At 42.2% G+C, this 14,471-nt stretch overlaps 1 protein-coding gene across 2 annotated transcripts in view; it reads left to right on the top strand.

Moving 5' to 3' along the window:
* The window catches only part of LOC309561249 (ras GTPase-activating-like protein IQGAP2), a 506,552-nt gene that overhangs the window by 375,042 nt on the left and 117,039 nt on the right, over nt 1-14,471 (top strand). For both annotated transcript variants that reach the window (XM_082265047.1, XM_082265046.1), the window contains one exon: nt 6,042-6,181. In XM_082265047.1, coding sequence (XP_082121173.1) covers nt 6,042-6,181 — 140 coding nt within the window. The remainder of the gene's footprint in view (nt 1-6,041; nt 6,182-14,471) is intronic.

Here is a 14,471-nt window from a genome sequence, read left to right as displayed (position 1 = left end):
GCCCACTGCCCAATGGTTTTCAAAACTTTATAAAAAAAAAACAAACAATCAAGCAGTCACAAATAAAAGAATCCTTTTTATTTTAATTTGCTTCAAAGGACACTTTCCTGGACCCTGTCATGGCCTGCAAGCCCTGCATACTTTAGTGCACTTGCACTGCGAACATATAGGAAGGTCTAAAAATGCAAACAGCATAGCAGAGACAGACAACAACACTAGTATTTTACTAGAAGTAACAGTAAAATTAGTAAAAAACTGTAGTAGTGCAGTTTACTGCTTCATAAAAGAAAATATTAATATAAGCCAGGCCTACCACCATTTAAAGTACAACTAAAGGCAAAACTTTTTGGATTTTGGATAAAGTTTGGCCTATAGTTGTACTTTAAAGGCAAGTCAAGATAGAAGAAGCCAGCCAGCCAAGCTAATATTCTTGTGAAAATGGTCATCATAAATTCCTACAAAACATTATATATAAATCCTTTTATGTGAATATGCATTGCAATAAATTCCAGGTGTGCCATAACCTGTCCTCTACAAAACAGAGCACTTCCTGACTAGTAGCAAACATCAAGGGTGAACCTGGCAATAGTGCACTGCTGCATAACTTCCATGTTCACCGTGATGTTTGTTTCCCTCTGCAACTGCCAGTCAACTCAAGTGAATTGATGGATTGGCTGCTAGAGGGGAGTTACAAATATAAGCTTTAAGCTTATCAATTCACTTATGTCACTTTTATATCACTTACTTTACAAAAAACGTTATCTGTCCTGCAGACAGTCTCTGTCTCTACCACGATTAAACCCAACTGAAGCCAAGCCAAAGCCACCATTAGAGGAAGGAAAACCCTTGACAGAGTAAATCATCAACTGAAGCTTAAACCTTGAGTAAATCTTCATGGGATCACAAAAAAACACACAACACGATTGTCTGCATCAGAATCATGAGAACTGAAGAAAGGTTTGGCATTGGTTTGGCACACTGGTACAACTCAAGGCATATAGGTTAGGTCAGGTTTGTGTGTATTTGTGATCCAGTAAAGATTTAATCAAGGTTTTACGCTTCAATGTATGATTGATTTAATCTTTCAAGGATGTCCTTTCCTGTACCGTGACTGCCTGGCTTGCCTTCAGTTGTCTAGATACACTTTTACCTTTAGTATTTGTTTGGTTGAGGGAACCCCCTACACTTGCTATTGCTACAGAGTACAACAGACCAGCAGACAGACATGCGTTGCAATAAATTCCAGGTGTGTGCCATAACCTGTCCTCTACAAAACAGAGCACTTCCTGACTAGTAGCAAATATCAAAGGTGAACCTGGCAATAGTGCACTGCTGCATAACTTCCATGTTCACCGTGATGTTTGTTTCCCCCTGCAACTGCCAGTCAACTCAAGTGAAGTGAGTTGATGGCTGCTAGAGGGGAGTTATACAAATATAAGCTTAAGCTTAAATAATTATCAATTCACTTATGTGAATGGACCATTTTTGAAAACAAGCCATTCTCCATCTCTCCAGTGCCAGAAAAGCTGTAAAAAATATAAAATGTTCCAGGTTCACTGCGATTGTGTTTGCCCCTGCCATTGCCAGTCAACTAAACACAGTGTGTGTGTGTCGTGACTCGTGACAACTCAAAAGCTTATACGCAGCCTCAGCATCAACTCAACACACACACACACTATGTGTGTGTGTGTGTTGAGTTAATGCTAGAGCTGCGTTATAAGCTCTTGAGTTGTCACGACAGTCAGTCAGTCATGTTACAGAAAGAAAACTTTACCTGCACTGCACTGAGCAGCACTCTACCATGTCGATTACATCTGTAACTGAAGCCAAGCTAGCCAACAAGCCACCATTAGAGGAAGGAAAATCCTTGAGAGAATAAATTGTAAACTGAAGCTTAACCTTGAGGAAATCCTATGGGGGTCACATTCACAAACTCACAAATATAGTATATTACACAAGAATCCACAATTGGTGTATTTATTTGTGATCCAATAAGATAAGATTTACTCGAGGTTAAGCTTCAAATGTACAAGTTATTTCTCTCAATGATTTTCCTTCCTATAATGCTGCACCGTGGCTGGCTTGGTGTCAGTCAGTTGTCTAGAAGAAAATACACTTTAATATTATTTATTTGGTTGAGGGTTAAATGAACCCCTGCCTACTTGCCTAGACACTTTTAGTGTGAAGCAACGGAACGGATTATGGATTGGAAATGGACACATTGGACAGGACAATCTTCAAAAACAAACCATCAGTGCTATAAAGCTATAAAACAAGACTGGTGATGTGACTGACTGGTGACTGGCGGCAGACTGAATTAGTAATTACTAATTCATTAAAAACATGAATTAGTATTTATTTCAGTGCTTAGCATTTGGGAGCATGTAGGTTTTTCTGTAAGAACACTAGATGATCCACATGCTCAGGTTTAAGACTGCTTTTTTTCGCTGTTCTAACATCTCCTGCAGTAGAGAAAACCCGCTCTGCAGATACACTTGTACCTGGGATACACAAGTAGTGCTTTGACAGCTGAGAGAGGAAGGGGAATATGACCTCATGCTCACGCGACCATTTTAAAGGGTCCTCAGTGAGAGGCAGAGGTGGGGCTTTACAATATTTTTCCATTTCGTCTTCTGCCTTGGCATAGGGGGTCTTAGGTTCTATTGCACCATCAGTGAAAGACTGCCCCAGCAAAGTCATGAGCAGCGATGTTGTGGCCTTTTTTTTGGGAGGAGAATGGCTGTCCTCAATGGGTGTTGTTTCTTCTTCCACAGTTGCTTTTTCCCTAGGCACTTCATCCACATTTGTCCTTCTATTAGATGTAATCTGTGTGTTTGAACAAAAGATAATAGTATAAGAAGAGCTGAACTGACTAATGCCCCATACACACGTGCAGATTATCTGCAGACTTTTGTCTGCAGACTTACCAAAACCATATAATATGAGGTCAAACCTAAACACTTTCAATTTGTATGCAATCCGGCAGGCCCTTGCACTACATAGAAAAGGTAAATCTGCAGACAAAAGTCTGCAGATAATCTGCACGTGTGTATGGGGCATAAGAGTGTGATTCATTGATGAGGTGTGGGAAACTGCATGGTAATCCATACCATACAGTTCCACTTCCCACACCGCATCAGTGAATCAGGGCATGTTATTACTCAACACAATGTAGCTGAGCTTCTAGCTGTCTGGCAGGAAACATGATGAAATTCCAATTACCTCCAAAGATGCAGCCTCCTCAGTCACTCCTCTGTATATCTCCGATCTCTCCTCCTCTGTGAGAATAAAAGGCAGTCCTTTAAAGCGAGGATCCAGTGCAGAGGCTGTATGAAGGATCTTCTTCTCTGCCTCACTGCTGTACCTCTTCAGGAGATCTGTTTTGATGGCATTCTTGATCTCATGGGTCATGGCTGTGTCTCCCATGGTGTCTGTCATGCTCTGGAGCAGTTGTGCATTTAGAGGGGCAATGAGAGACACTGTTGGGTTGCGCTCTTCTGACATCAGCAAGGTTGCATCCTTCATTGGCTTTAATGCACTCACAGCGTCCTCTGCATTTGACACATCTGTTTCATTGAGAGTGCAGAGATCAGACTCTCCTTTTCTGACTTCTGGAGACAGCAAGTTGGCACAAACTGCGGGTTGTTGTTCTAAGAACCTCTCGACCATGTCATATGCGCTGTTCCATCTTGTTGGCACATCAGTTATTAGCTTATGATTCTTCAGGCCCAGACATTTCTGTTTCTCTTTTAGACAGTGGCTTGCTCTAGTGCTGCGATGGAAGAATGTGGATATTCGTCGCACTCTGGCGAGAAGCCTGGAGAGCGTGGCCCCTTTCAGTGCCCTCTGACATGCAAGATTGAGTGTATGGGCAAAACATTTAACATGAGGAAATTTACCAACTTGAGCTGCAACTATCATGTTCGCCGCGTTGTCGGTCACAAGCACTACAGATTTATCAGACAGCTGCCATTCTTCCACGACATGAGACAGTAGCTCTGCCAGATGAGCACCTGTGTGAGACTCATAAATGGCTCTTGTTTGCAACACATGTGACAAGACCTGCCAGTCCTTAGTAACGTAATGTGCTGTTATTGTAACATAGGACTCCGTTGTGACTGAAGTCCATGAATCACACGTTATTGCGACTCGACTGACTTGGTTCATTGACGCAAGTACCTGAGCTTTGGTGTCGAGGTAGAGTGCAGGTATAACGTTTTCTGTAAAGTGACTGCGTGATGGGATCTTATAACTTGGCTCTAGTGTCTTCACAAGGTAGCGAAACCCGGCGTTGTCCACAACTGAGTAAGGCCGTAGGTCCTTGGCGATGAAAGCTGCCACAGCTTTGGTTAGTTTCTTCCCTTTTTCTGAGTTGGGCGGATAAGTTGACAGTATGGCATCAATTCTTGGCTGATCTTGGTCTAGCAGTCTTTCCTTGGCAGTGGTGGCACTGCTGGTGGCGACAGGTGTTACTAACTCAGAGTGAAAACGGCTAACATGGTTTCTCAAGTTCGTAGTATTCCCTAGGTATTTAATTTTTGTGTGACAGGCTTTACATACGGCGTGTCTTGTCCAACTCACGCTTCCCTGTGTGTTCGTAAAATCCGAAATGTGCCCAGATGTTTGCTCTTAAAACGCTAGGTGCATTTTTTATCTCTCGATCTTTTTCTCCTTCTGCCATTACCATACTACCACGTATGTGACGGAGACGGATGACGTAAGTTGCCAAACTCTGTCAGTGTTTAAAAAAAAAAAAAAAAAAACTTGTAAACTAAGCCGCAACAAGTCAACCAAGCAACATCTTTCATAAAATATGACTGTCTGTCTGTCTGTCAGACTCCCTTATGCATGCACTGAGCCAAAACCCCCGGGGCCCCCCCTTACCCCACAGCTGCCTGTGACACCGACAGAGACCCCCCTCCCCCCACAGCTGAGCTGACACTGCAGCCTGACACACTGACAGAGACCTGGATGTCCCACACCTTCCCCAATCCCCCACAGCACTGACAAACACTGAGAGTGAGTCCCCCCCCTTGCCCAGACCCCCACAGCTGACACTGACAGAGACCTGGATGTCCCACACCTTCCCCAATCCCCCACAGCACTGACAAACACTGAGTGAGTCCCCCCCCTTGCCCAGACCCCCACAGCTGACACTGACAGAGACCCCCGGCCCCCACTGACACTCAGAGAGAGCCCCCTGGCTGCCAGACTGCCAGAGCAGAACAGTACCCCCGGGCCCCGACCGACAGTCCCCTGTCCCAGGCCCCCCCCCCATCACAGACATCCCCCAGAGATACAGACGAGACCCCCATGAATGATTACACAATTATTTGTTCGGACTACATACCTGCTGTGTGACTGTGTGGGTTGTTGTCGTGCACTGCATTGCAGAGGAGGACAGGTGCTGTGCTGCTCTCTGGGCTCTGTGGCGGGTGGCTGGCGTCACTGGCAGTGGAGTGGCGGCTGGGCCTGTCGGCTACGGTGAGGTGAGGCTGGCGGCGCTGGCTGGCTGCGATGGGGACGCACTTGGGGCTCCTGTGTGTGGAGTGTGGACTGGCTTGTGGCTTGGCTGGCTGGCTGGCTTCTCGGCTGCAAGGCCGCAGGTGGGACGCCAATACACGCGGGGGATGTCTTGCTGCGCCTCGGCCCGGGTCAAAGAGACGGAAGGGGAGGGGCGGAGCCTTTTTATTAAGCTCCCGCCACTAACCCACCAATCAGCTGCCGATCTTGTGATTTTTTTCTCCCTTGCGCGATAGGGCGTGGCCGCGGCTGATGACGTCATTTCCTAATCGATTATGCCGGCAACCCGCATCGATGCAGAATCGCGAAGGGTCGAATCGCGATGCATCGATCTTTCGATTATATTCCGCAGCCCTACCGGCGGACCGTGAAGGATACACCATGAAAAAGAGGTTATTAATGCATTCACGTCTGCCTGAGTATCCATTAATGTGAATTATATTGGAGTTTAACTGCAAACAAGATCTAACTTGCCAATATCCTCTCTAAAAAAAATACATGTATTGTTCCCACAGCAGCACAGGAGAGTTCATGGCTGAAGGTAAAACTGAAGGATCAGTATGACTACTATTATAATATTGAAAACAATGAAGGCCGCTGGACTGTACCAGAGGGGATCACACCAAAGACTTCATGGCTTACCCGAGAAGAGATCCAGGTACCCTTTTTTTAATACCTTTTCTGTACATCTGAGGTAGACTTGAATACTCAGATAAGGTAGTTGTAAACTGGCACTTTACAGTGCCTTTAAGTATTCATACACCTTGACATTTTCCACATTTTGTCATTGAAATTGTCCACATTTTGTCATGTCACAACTAAAATCGTAAGTGTATTTTATTGGGATTTTATGTTATTTTGCAAAGAATTGGCAAAAATTTCACTCTCTAGATGTGCAAAGCTGGTAGAGACATCCCCAAAGAGACTTGCAGCTGTAATTGCAGCGAAAGGTGGTTCTGCAAAGTATTGACTCAGGGGGGCTAAATACAAATGTACGCCACACTTTTCACATATTTATTTGTAAGAAATGTTGAAAACCATATAATTTTTTTTCCACTTTACAATTTTATGCCACTTTGTGTTGGTATATCACATAAAATCCCAATAAAATACATTTACGTTTATGTTGTAACATGACAAAATGTAGAAAACGTCAAAGTGTATGAATACTTATTTAGTCACTGTATGTAGATGAAAACCACATGCCAAGCTCCCAGATATTAATCAAATGTACTGTATTCACATTTATTAAATATTGCAATGGTTCTGACTTTTTGATGTCACTCAGGGCAAGTTGCACACTCTTTTTTGTTCCCCAGGACAGCCTTTTTTAACCAGGATGCCCAGGCATCCTGAGGTGCATTCAGGTTTCTTCAGGGGTGCCTTGGCAAAATGCCTACAAATTTGCCAAAAAATTGTATACAAGCCAGCAGGTGGATAAAGCCTGCCTTTAAGTTACACAAAGCCAATGGTTTTTATTGTACACTATTAGAACCCTCTAGCCGCTGGCATCCTAACAACCAATGACTTCATCGGTTGATGAGGAAGTCTGTCGCCTGCACAGCATCCTCATTTTACCCCTCTCTGTTAGCAATGGGGTCACATTTGCTGCGTAAGGGTGAGAAACTAAGGGAGAAGAGAAATGTTGGAATATTAGCCAGTATCTGCGTGCAAAGTTGTATTTGCTTTCGAAGAATAAATTACCTCTAACCTTGGGTGTCCTGCATGTGTGGATATTGCTGCATTATGTTTAGTTTAGGTTTCTACAATTTAGAACGAGGTGCCCCAAGATTGTGCGAAAAATTAAAAGGGTGCCTTGATTGAAAAAGGGTTGAGAAACACTGCTCAAGGCCAAAGGATGCCCTTTGTTGGAGCAAATATCTATAACCCGTCTAAAGCCAAGCAAGGGGTCAATGTAAACAGGCCAACAATCACAAGTAGTGCATCCCATTCAAGCTTCTCTTGCCATGTTCGACCATTTCTAAACTCCTGCCCATAAAAGGTTCATAGCACACATGGACCTTTTACAACCGTTTTGAAAAACCTCTGTGCAAGTAGTTCTTTCACAGTTCTATCTGTCATCATTCATTATATGGAGATGTGGGAGCAATGATTAGGAATGCTGGGATCATGACAGGTCCTGCTCCTACAGGGTCTCGCTTGAGGATAGGTGGATGCCTTCCTTATATCACTGCCCATCATTCTCAGGGAGATATCTGCCGATCTATGGGCAACCTATGGATCTTACATGATATTTCATTCAATTATTGTATTCCAGTAAAATAGTGATGTATGTTTTGTGAAAATTCCTTTTCCTTTAATTGAAGTTGCACAACATGCTATTTGTGAGTGTAAATTTCTAAACCTCCTGGCAGATTATCATTGAGTCAGAGCACTGGTTGTAATTAAATCAGCAAAAGGCAGAAACCTAAATGCTTTACAAAACAGGAAATTGTAATTGTTTAAAGCTGTGCGTTATTCTTTGCTAATTAATAATGTGACTTACTGGAAATGAATACAATTTTTATTAAATGGACAATGAAGAGTTCTGTGAATAGGAGAACTACAACTACTGTCAGCAATTGCGGCTGACGGCTGGTAGTTCTCAATGAACTACCATACTACTATGCTGTCACATGATTACAGTGGCAACAAAGCTATGAATGGATTCGTTCATCACAGCTGTGTTTCCTATGCTGTGATTGTCCCACAGCTATCACATGTTGAGCCAATTACAACACCCTGTACAATGTGATTAGCTATAGCCAATCACAGATCACTAGTCATCACAGCTGTTATGAATCTAACCCATTCATGAGAGTACAAAACATTGCTCTTAATGGAAGAACTCTATTTTAACGGAGGAGGCCTTTCCCCTCGGTATTGTGGTGTGTAACATATCCCTGTTTACTATACTGCATTTCTGCTGTCTATGGATTCCATGATGGTTTTGCTGGCTTGTCATTGCTATGATCTGTATGTATACTCCTTCGTACTGGATTTAAGTTTGTATTCAGTTATACTGTCTTGCTTATCTGAAAATAAAGTACTTCTTTTATGGTAAAAAACAAAACATTGCTCTTACAATGATCGTCATTGTAACCACAATCAAAGTGTAAAAAAAAAAAAATCCTGATCACTCCTTCAGAGTAGTACAGTGTTCCTATAGTGATACTGAACTACTCTTAAGAAAGTATGCAAAAAATTAAAACACATTTTTGAAAAAAAAAAAAATCCCCCCCACCCCAGTCATATGATGACGCTGTAATGCTCAGGTGACGGTATGTAAAAAACAAAAAAAAATATATATTAAATTTCTTCAATTTCCAAAAAATTGTGACAAGAATTTACAACTTAAAAAAAAAAAACGCTGTGCCTCTTATAAAATACATCAGGCTGTCTACTTTCTAAAAGGGGTTTATCTGGGGGTGATTTGTACTATTCTGACATTTTAAGTGCCTCAAGAAATGACACAGGCTGTCAGTACCATAGTTTGTAGAAGCTATAACTTTCACACAAACCAATTCATATTTTTTACCAAAGACATTTAACAGAATACATGTTGGCCTACATTTATGAAGAAATTTGATTTTATTGGATATGTTTAATAACAAAGTAAAAAATAAAAAAAAATATATATATATATATATATATATTTTTAAAATTTACAGTCTTTTTACGATTATATAAAAAGCCCAGTGATGATCTAATGCCATCAAAAGAAAGCTCTATTTGTGTGAAAAAAATTTTTAATATAATTTGCGTACAGTGTTGCATGGCCACACAATTGCCAGTTAAGGTAGCACAGTGCTGATTAGCAAAAAAAAAACCCTGTTCAAGTGTTCATGAAAGGGGTAAAACCTTCCAGTGCTGAGGTGGTTATGCAAACCTGTAAAGTTTTTCTACCACAAAAAGCAGTGGGGATTCTAATCACATTCCCTGATATACAGATAAGCATTAGAAAGAATAGAATGTTACCATATACTGTATGTAATATATGTATATAGATTAAAGCAATCAAAGTATGGAACAACCTATGTGTGAAAATTAAAGTTGTATTGAAATGTGATTTTAAGAAATATAACTATACAATGGCTTTAGGTAAAACAGCTACACTGTGGATTTAAAAATGTTATACATACATTCCAACTTTAGAACATGAGGAAAAGGGACATCTTTGGAAGGGGGATAATGTGGTGAAATTTAGGCATGGCTTTAGTGCACTAAATATTGGGTGTGGCTTTAGGGGTCCAAGTGACATCAGATCACTGCAACTGACCGTGTTTACAGAAAGTTGCTGTCAGGTGCTGGAAAGAGGATTCCAGCAGAAAATGTCCTGGATCCATGGGGTGACTGGCGCTTTGTCAAATGCCAGGACAGTTCTGTAGGATCCAGGACAGTTTGAAGGTATGGCATGCCCACAGCAAGAGATTTACAGGATGATGTACAGAGTTAGAGGAGTACTGCTGGCCCCCAAAAAATTAAGTCAGCAGCTACAAATACTGTAGCTGCTGACTTTTATTTTTAGGACACTTGCCTGTCCAGGGATTCCACAATGTCAGCACCCCAGCTGATTTTCGGATCGGCTCTCGGGTGCTGCCACCACCATTCGTGGTAAGGGAAACTGGTAGTGAAGCCTTCTGGCTTCACAGCCAGTTCCCTACTGCACATGCGTGAAGCGCAATGTGCTTTCTAACTGGCCAAGTAGCAGAGGAAGGGGGGGCTGAACTTCCATGGAATCCCGCCGCAGCGATGTCTCCCAGAAGTGGGGACAGGTACCGGTCAAAAAAGCCTGCTCCCCCCCTCCCCTCTCAAAAGGTGCCAAATGGGGCACCGAAGGGGGGGAGGAAGCAAACCAGCTTCCCCTTTTCGGTGGAGCTCCTCTTTAAGTTGCTGCCCACAGTGTGTTGTGTACAGGACGGAGTACAGGGTTAAATCAGTGTATTCTGACAGTGGAACACTCTCAAAATACAATAGCACAGTGGAGAGGATTCCTCCATCTACATTGCTTCAGTCCGCTGGTAGACCGCAAAAAATAACTACAGCTGCAAGAAAAAGTATGTGAACCCTTTGGAATAATATAGATTTTCTTCTGTTTAAGCCATTCTGTTGTTGATTTATTTCTATGCTTTGGGTCATTGTCCTGTTGCAACACACATCTTCTGTTGAGCTTCAGCTGGTTGACAGATGGCCTTAAATTCTCCTGCAAAATGTCTTGATAAACTTGGGAATTCATTTTTCCTTCGATGATAGCAATGCGTCCAGACTCTGACGCAGCAAAGCAGCCCCAAACCATGATGCCCCTACCATACTTCACAGTTGGGATGAGGTTTTGATGTTGGTGTGCTGTGCCTCTTTTTCACCACACAAAGTGTTGTGTGTTTCTTCCAAACAACTCAACTTTGGTTTCATCTGTCGACAGAATATTTTGCCAGTACTGCTGTGGAACATCCAGGTGCTCTTGTGCAAACTGTAAACGTGCAGCAATGTTTTGTTTGGACAGCAGTGGCTTCCTCTGTAGTATCCTCCCATGAAATCCATTCTTTAGTGTTTTACGTATTGTAGATTCGCTAACAGGTATGTTAGCATTTGCCAGTGACTTTTGTAAGTCTTCAGCTGACACTCTAGGATTCTTCTTCACCTCATTGATCAGTCTGTGCTGTGCTCTTGCAGTCATCTTTACAGGACGGCCACTCCTAGGGAGAGTAGCAGCAGTGCTGAACTTTCTCCATTTATAGACAATTTGTCTTACCGTGGACTGATGAACAGCAAGGCTTTTGGAGATACTTTTATAACCCTTTCCAGCTTTATGCAAGTCAACAATTCTTAATCGTAGGTCTTCTGAGAGCTCTTTTGTGCGAGGCATCATTCACATCAGGCAATGCTTGTGAAAAGCAAACCCAGAACTGGTGTGTGTTTTTTATAGGGCAGGGCAGCTGTAACCAACACCTCCAATCTCATCTCATTGATTGGACTCCAGTTGGCTCACATCTCACTCCAATTAGCTCTTGGAGATGTCATTGGTCTAGGGGTTCACATACTTTTTCCACCTGCACTGTGAATGTTTACATGGGGTGTTCAATAAAAACATGGCAACATTTCATTCTTTGTGTGTTATTAGTTTAAGCAGACTGTGATTGTCTATTGTTGTGACTTAGATGATGATCAGATCACATTTTATGACCAATTTGTGCAGAAATCCATATCATTCCAAAGGGTTCACATACTTTTTCTTGCAGCTTTATATGCGTACCCATATTTATACCCAACTTTATAAAGTCAGAGGAGCAGACGTCATTCAATGTAACATAAATATACACTCACTGGCCACTTTATTAGGTACACCTTGCTAATACTTTGTTGGACCACCCTTTGCCTTCAGAACTGCCCTAATTCTTTGTGGCATAGATATAACAAGGTGTTGGAAACATTCCTCAGAGATTTTGGTTCATATTGACACGATAGCATCATGCAATTGCTGCAGATTCATCGGCTACACATCTATGATGCGAATCTCCTGTTCAACCACATCCCAAAGGTACTCTATTGGATTGAGATCTGGTGAGGCCATTGGAGTAAAGTGAACTTTTTGTCATGTTCAAGAAACCAGTGGTGAGATGATTTGAGCTTTATGACATGGTGCAATATCCTGCTGGAAGGAGCCATCAGAAGATGGGTACACATAAAGTCATAAAGGGATGACATGGTCAGCAACAATACTTAGGTAGGCTGCGGCGTTTAAACAATGCTCAGTTGGTACTCAGGGGCCCAAAGTGTGCCATGAAAATATCCCCCACCACCTCCCGCCTGAACTGTTGACAGAAGGCAGGATGGATCCATGCTTTCATGTTGTTTATACCAAATTTTGACCCTACCATCTGAATGTCGGAACTGAAATCGGACCAGGCAACATTTTTCCAATCTTCTATTGTCCAATTTTGGTTAGCCTGAGTTTCCTGTTGTTAGCTGACAGGAGTGGCACCATGTGGGGTATTCTGCTGCTGTAGACCATCTGCTTCAAGGTTCAATGTGTTGTGGTTCAGAGATGGTATTCTGCATACCTTGGTTGTAATAAGTTGGTATTTGAGTTACTGTTGCCTTTCTATAATCTTGAACCAGTCTGCCCATTCTCCTCTGACATCAACAAAAGATTTTCATCCACACTACTGCCACTCACTTGATATTTTCTATTTTCTCTTTTTCTGGCCATTCTCTGTAATCCTAGAGATGGCTGTGCGTGAAAATACCAGTAGATCAGCAGTTTTTGAAATATTTAGACCAGCCTGTCTGGCACCAACAAACCATTGGTTTGAACTTCAACAAGTCATCTTCACCACGTCTAGATGCCTGAATGCATTGGGATGCTGCCTTGTGATTGGCTGATTAGCAATTTATATTACCAAGCAATTGAACAGGTGTACCTAATAAAGTGGGCGGTGAGTGTATTTAGTTTACAGGTCTGGCAATCCTCTGTAAATGAATAAAGCTCAGTGAATTTAGTCACAGTACTATCCACACAGAGAAGAGGAGTTCCATTACCACAAACTAAACACTATATCAGGATTTCTTATCTCCCTCCGTTTAAAGAACAAGTTCCCTTTTGCAACAGTTTACATCTTGCACCCATTTTTAAGGTGGAACATGTAACGTGTTCCAACATCTGCAGCTTCTCTGCCTGCTACCCCCCTCCTTGTGACAGCAGACCGGGGATCTTCTCCCTGCACCTGCTGTCACTTTTTCAAAACAGTGCGTCCATGTGTGGCTCCGCCCATATGGCCATGCCATTCATTCACAGTTTGCTGTGAATGAATGCTTACAAGTACCTTCAGCCATTGCAACTGACAGCTTGTGGTCTTCAATAAGCTGTGAAGGGGACTGGTGAGTGTTCTGGTAGTCCATTGATCTTCCTGCTATAAAGCAACTGCCTAGACTTATAAGGTATGGGCAAACGGCTATGCTGAGAGTCTGCAGGAGCTGGACATTGCTGATCGCAGGTGTAATGCTGTGCAGGCTCCTTAGAAAAAATATTAAATGCACATTTTTTACATGCAAAAGAAGTGCATTTATTATTTATTTATTTTAAGGTGAGTTTATCCTTTAAACCTGTCAGCAGCAGTTTGCATGACTGTGGTCACTGTCCTGTGTTTGTGGTTGAATGTGGTTTCATATGCAGAGTATCTGAATTATGACTCGCCTACACGGAATGGTAACGCAGAAAGTCTGATCTTGGAGACAGTAGATTTATTATGTTTGTGTAGATAAAGATTATATCATTTCCAGCTGCTGCTTATTTGATATAAAATGATTTGTTCACACCCACATCATTGCAAATTATGCATGTGCGCTGGTGTACGGTGTGAATGTGCACTGCGATGCATTGTTAAAATGCATTGCAGTGGGTTTTATGTAATTCTATGTGCTATAATGCATTTAAGCAAACTTTGCAACATGTTGGTGTAACTGAAGCCATAGGTTTATAAGGCAAATGTGTTTGTTTTTGTGTCAGCACTACATTGGGCAAGAGCTGCCCAATGCTGCAGGCGTTAGCGAGCACTTATTCTGGAAAGTGGAATTTTATGTACAAGTCTGAGTATGTTTGTGATCAATAGAATCAGCTCTGATCTCAGATACTTTCATAACTAGGGACCATAGTTGCACTGGCTCTGTTGGAAATGTTAGGCCCCATTCACATTTCTCTGCTTTAGCTGTCATTCATTTTTATTTTGTTTTGTTTGTTCTTTATTGTTCGTTTTCAATGTGTTTTACATGCATTTTTAATACGCTTTATGTGCCTTTTCATTCACTTCCATGGGTCAGATAATGCAGGTAAATGTATATATCGGACATGCCTCACTTTTTACAACACAGTGAAACACAGCACGCGGAGTTAAAAACCTCATTAGAGAGATGCATTTTCATGAAACCTTCCTTTTTTATGAGTTGCAAAG

This window comes from Pelophylax lessonae (genome assembly GCF_965119305.1).
Source record: "Pelophylax lessonae genome assembly, chromosome: 1".
Taxonomy (NCBI): domain Eukaryota; kingdom Metazoa; phylum Chordata; class Amphibia; order Anura; family Ranidae; genus Pelophylax; species Pelophylax lessonae.
The sequence above is the reverse complement of the archived record's forward strand: the minus strand, read 5'-3'. Positions and strand labels throughout refer to the sequence as shown.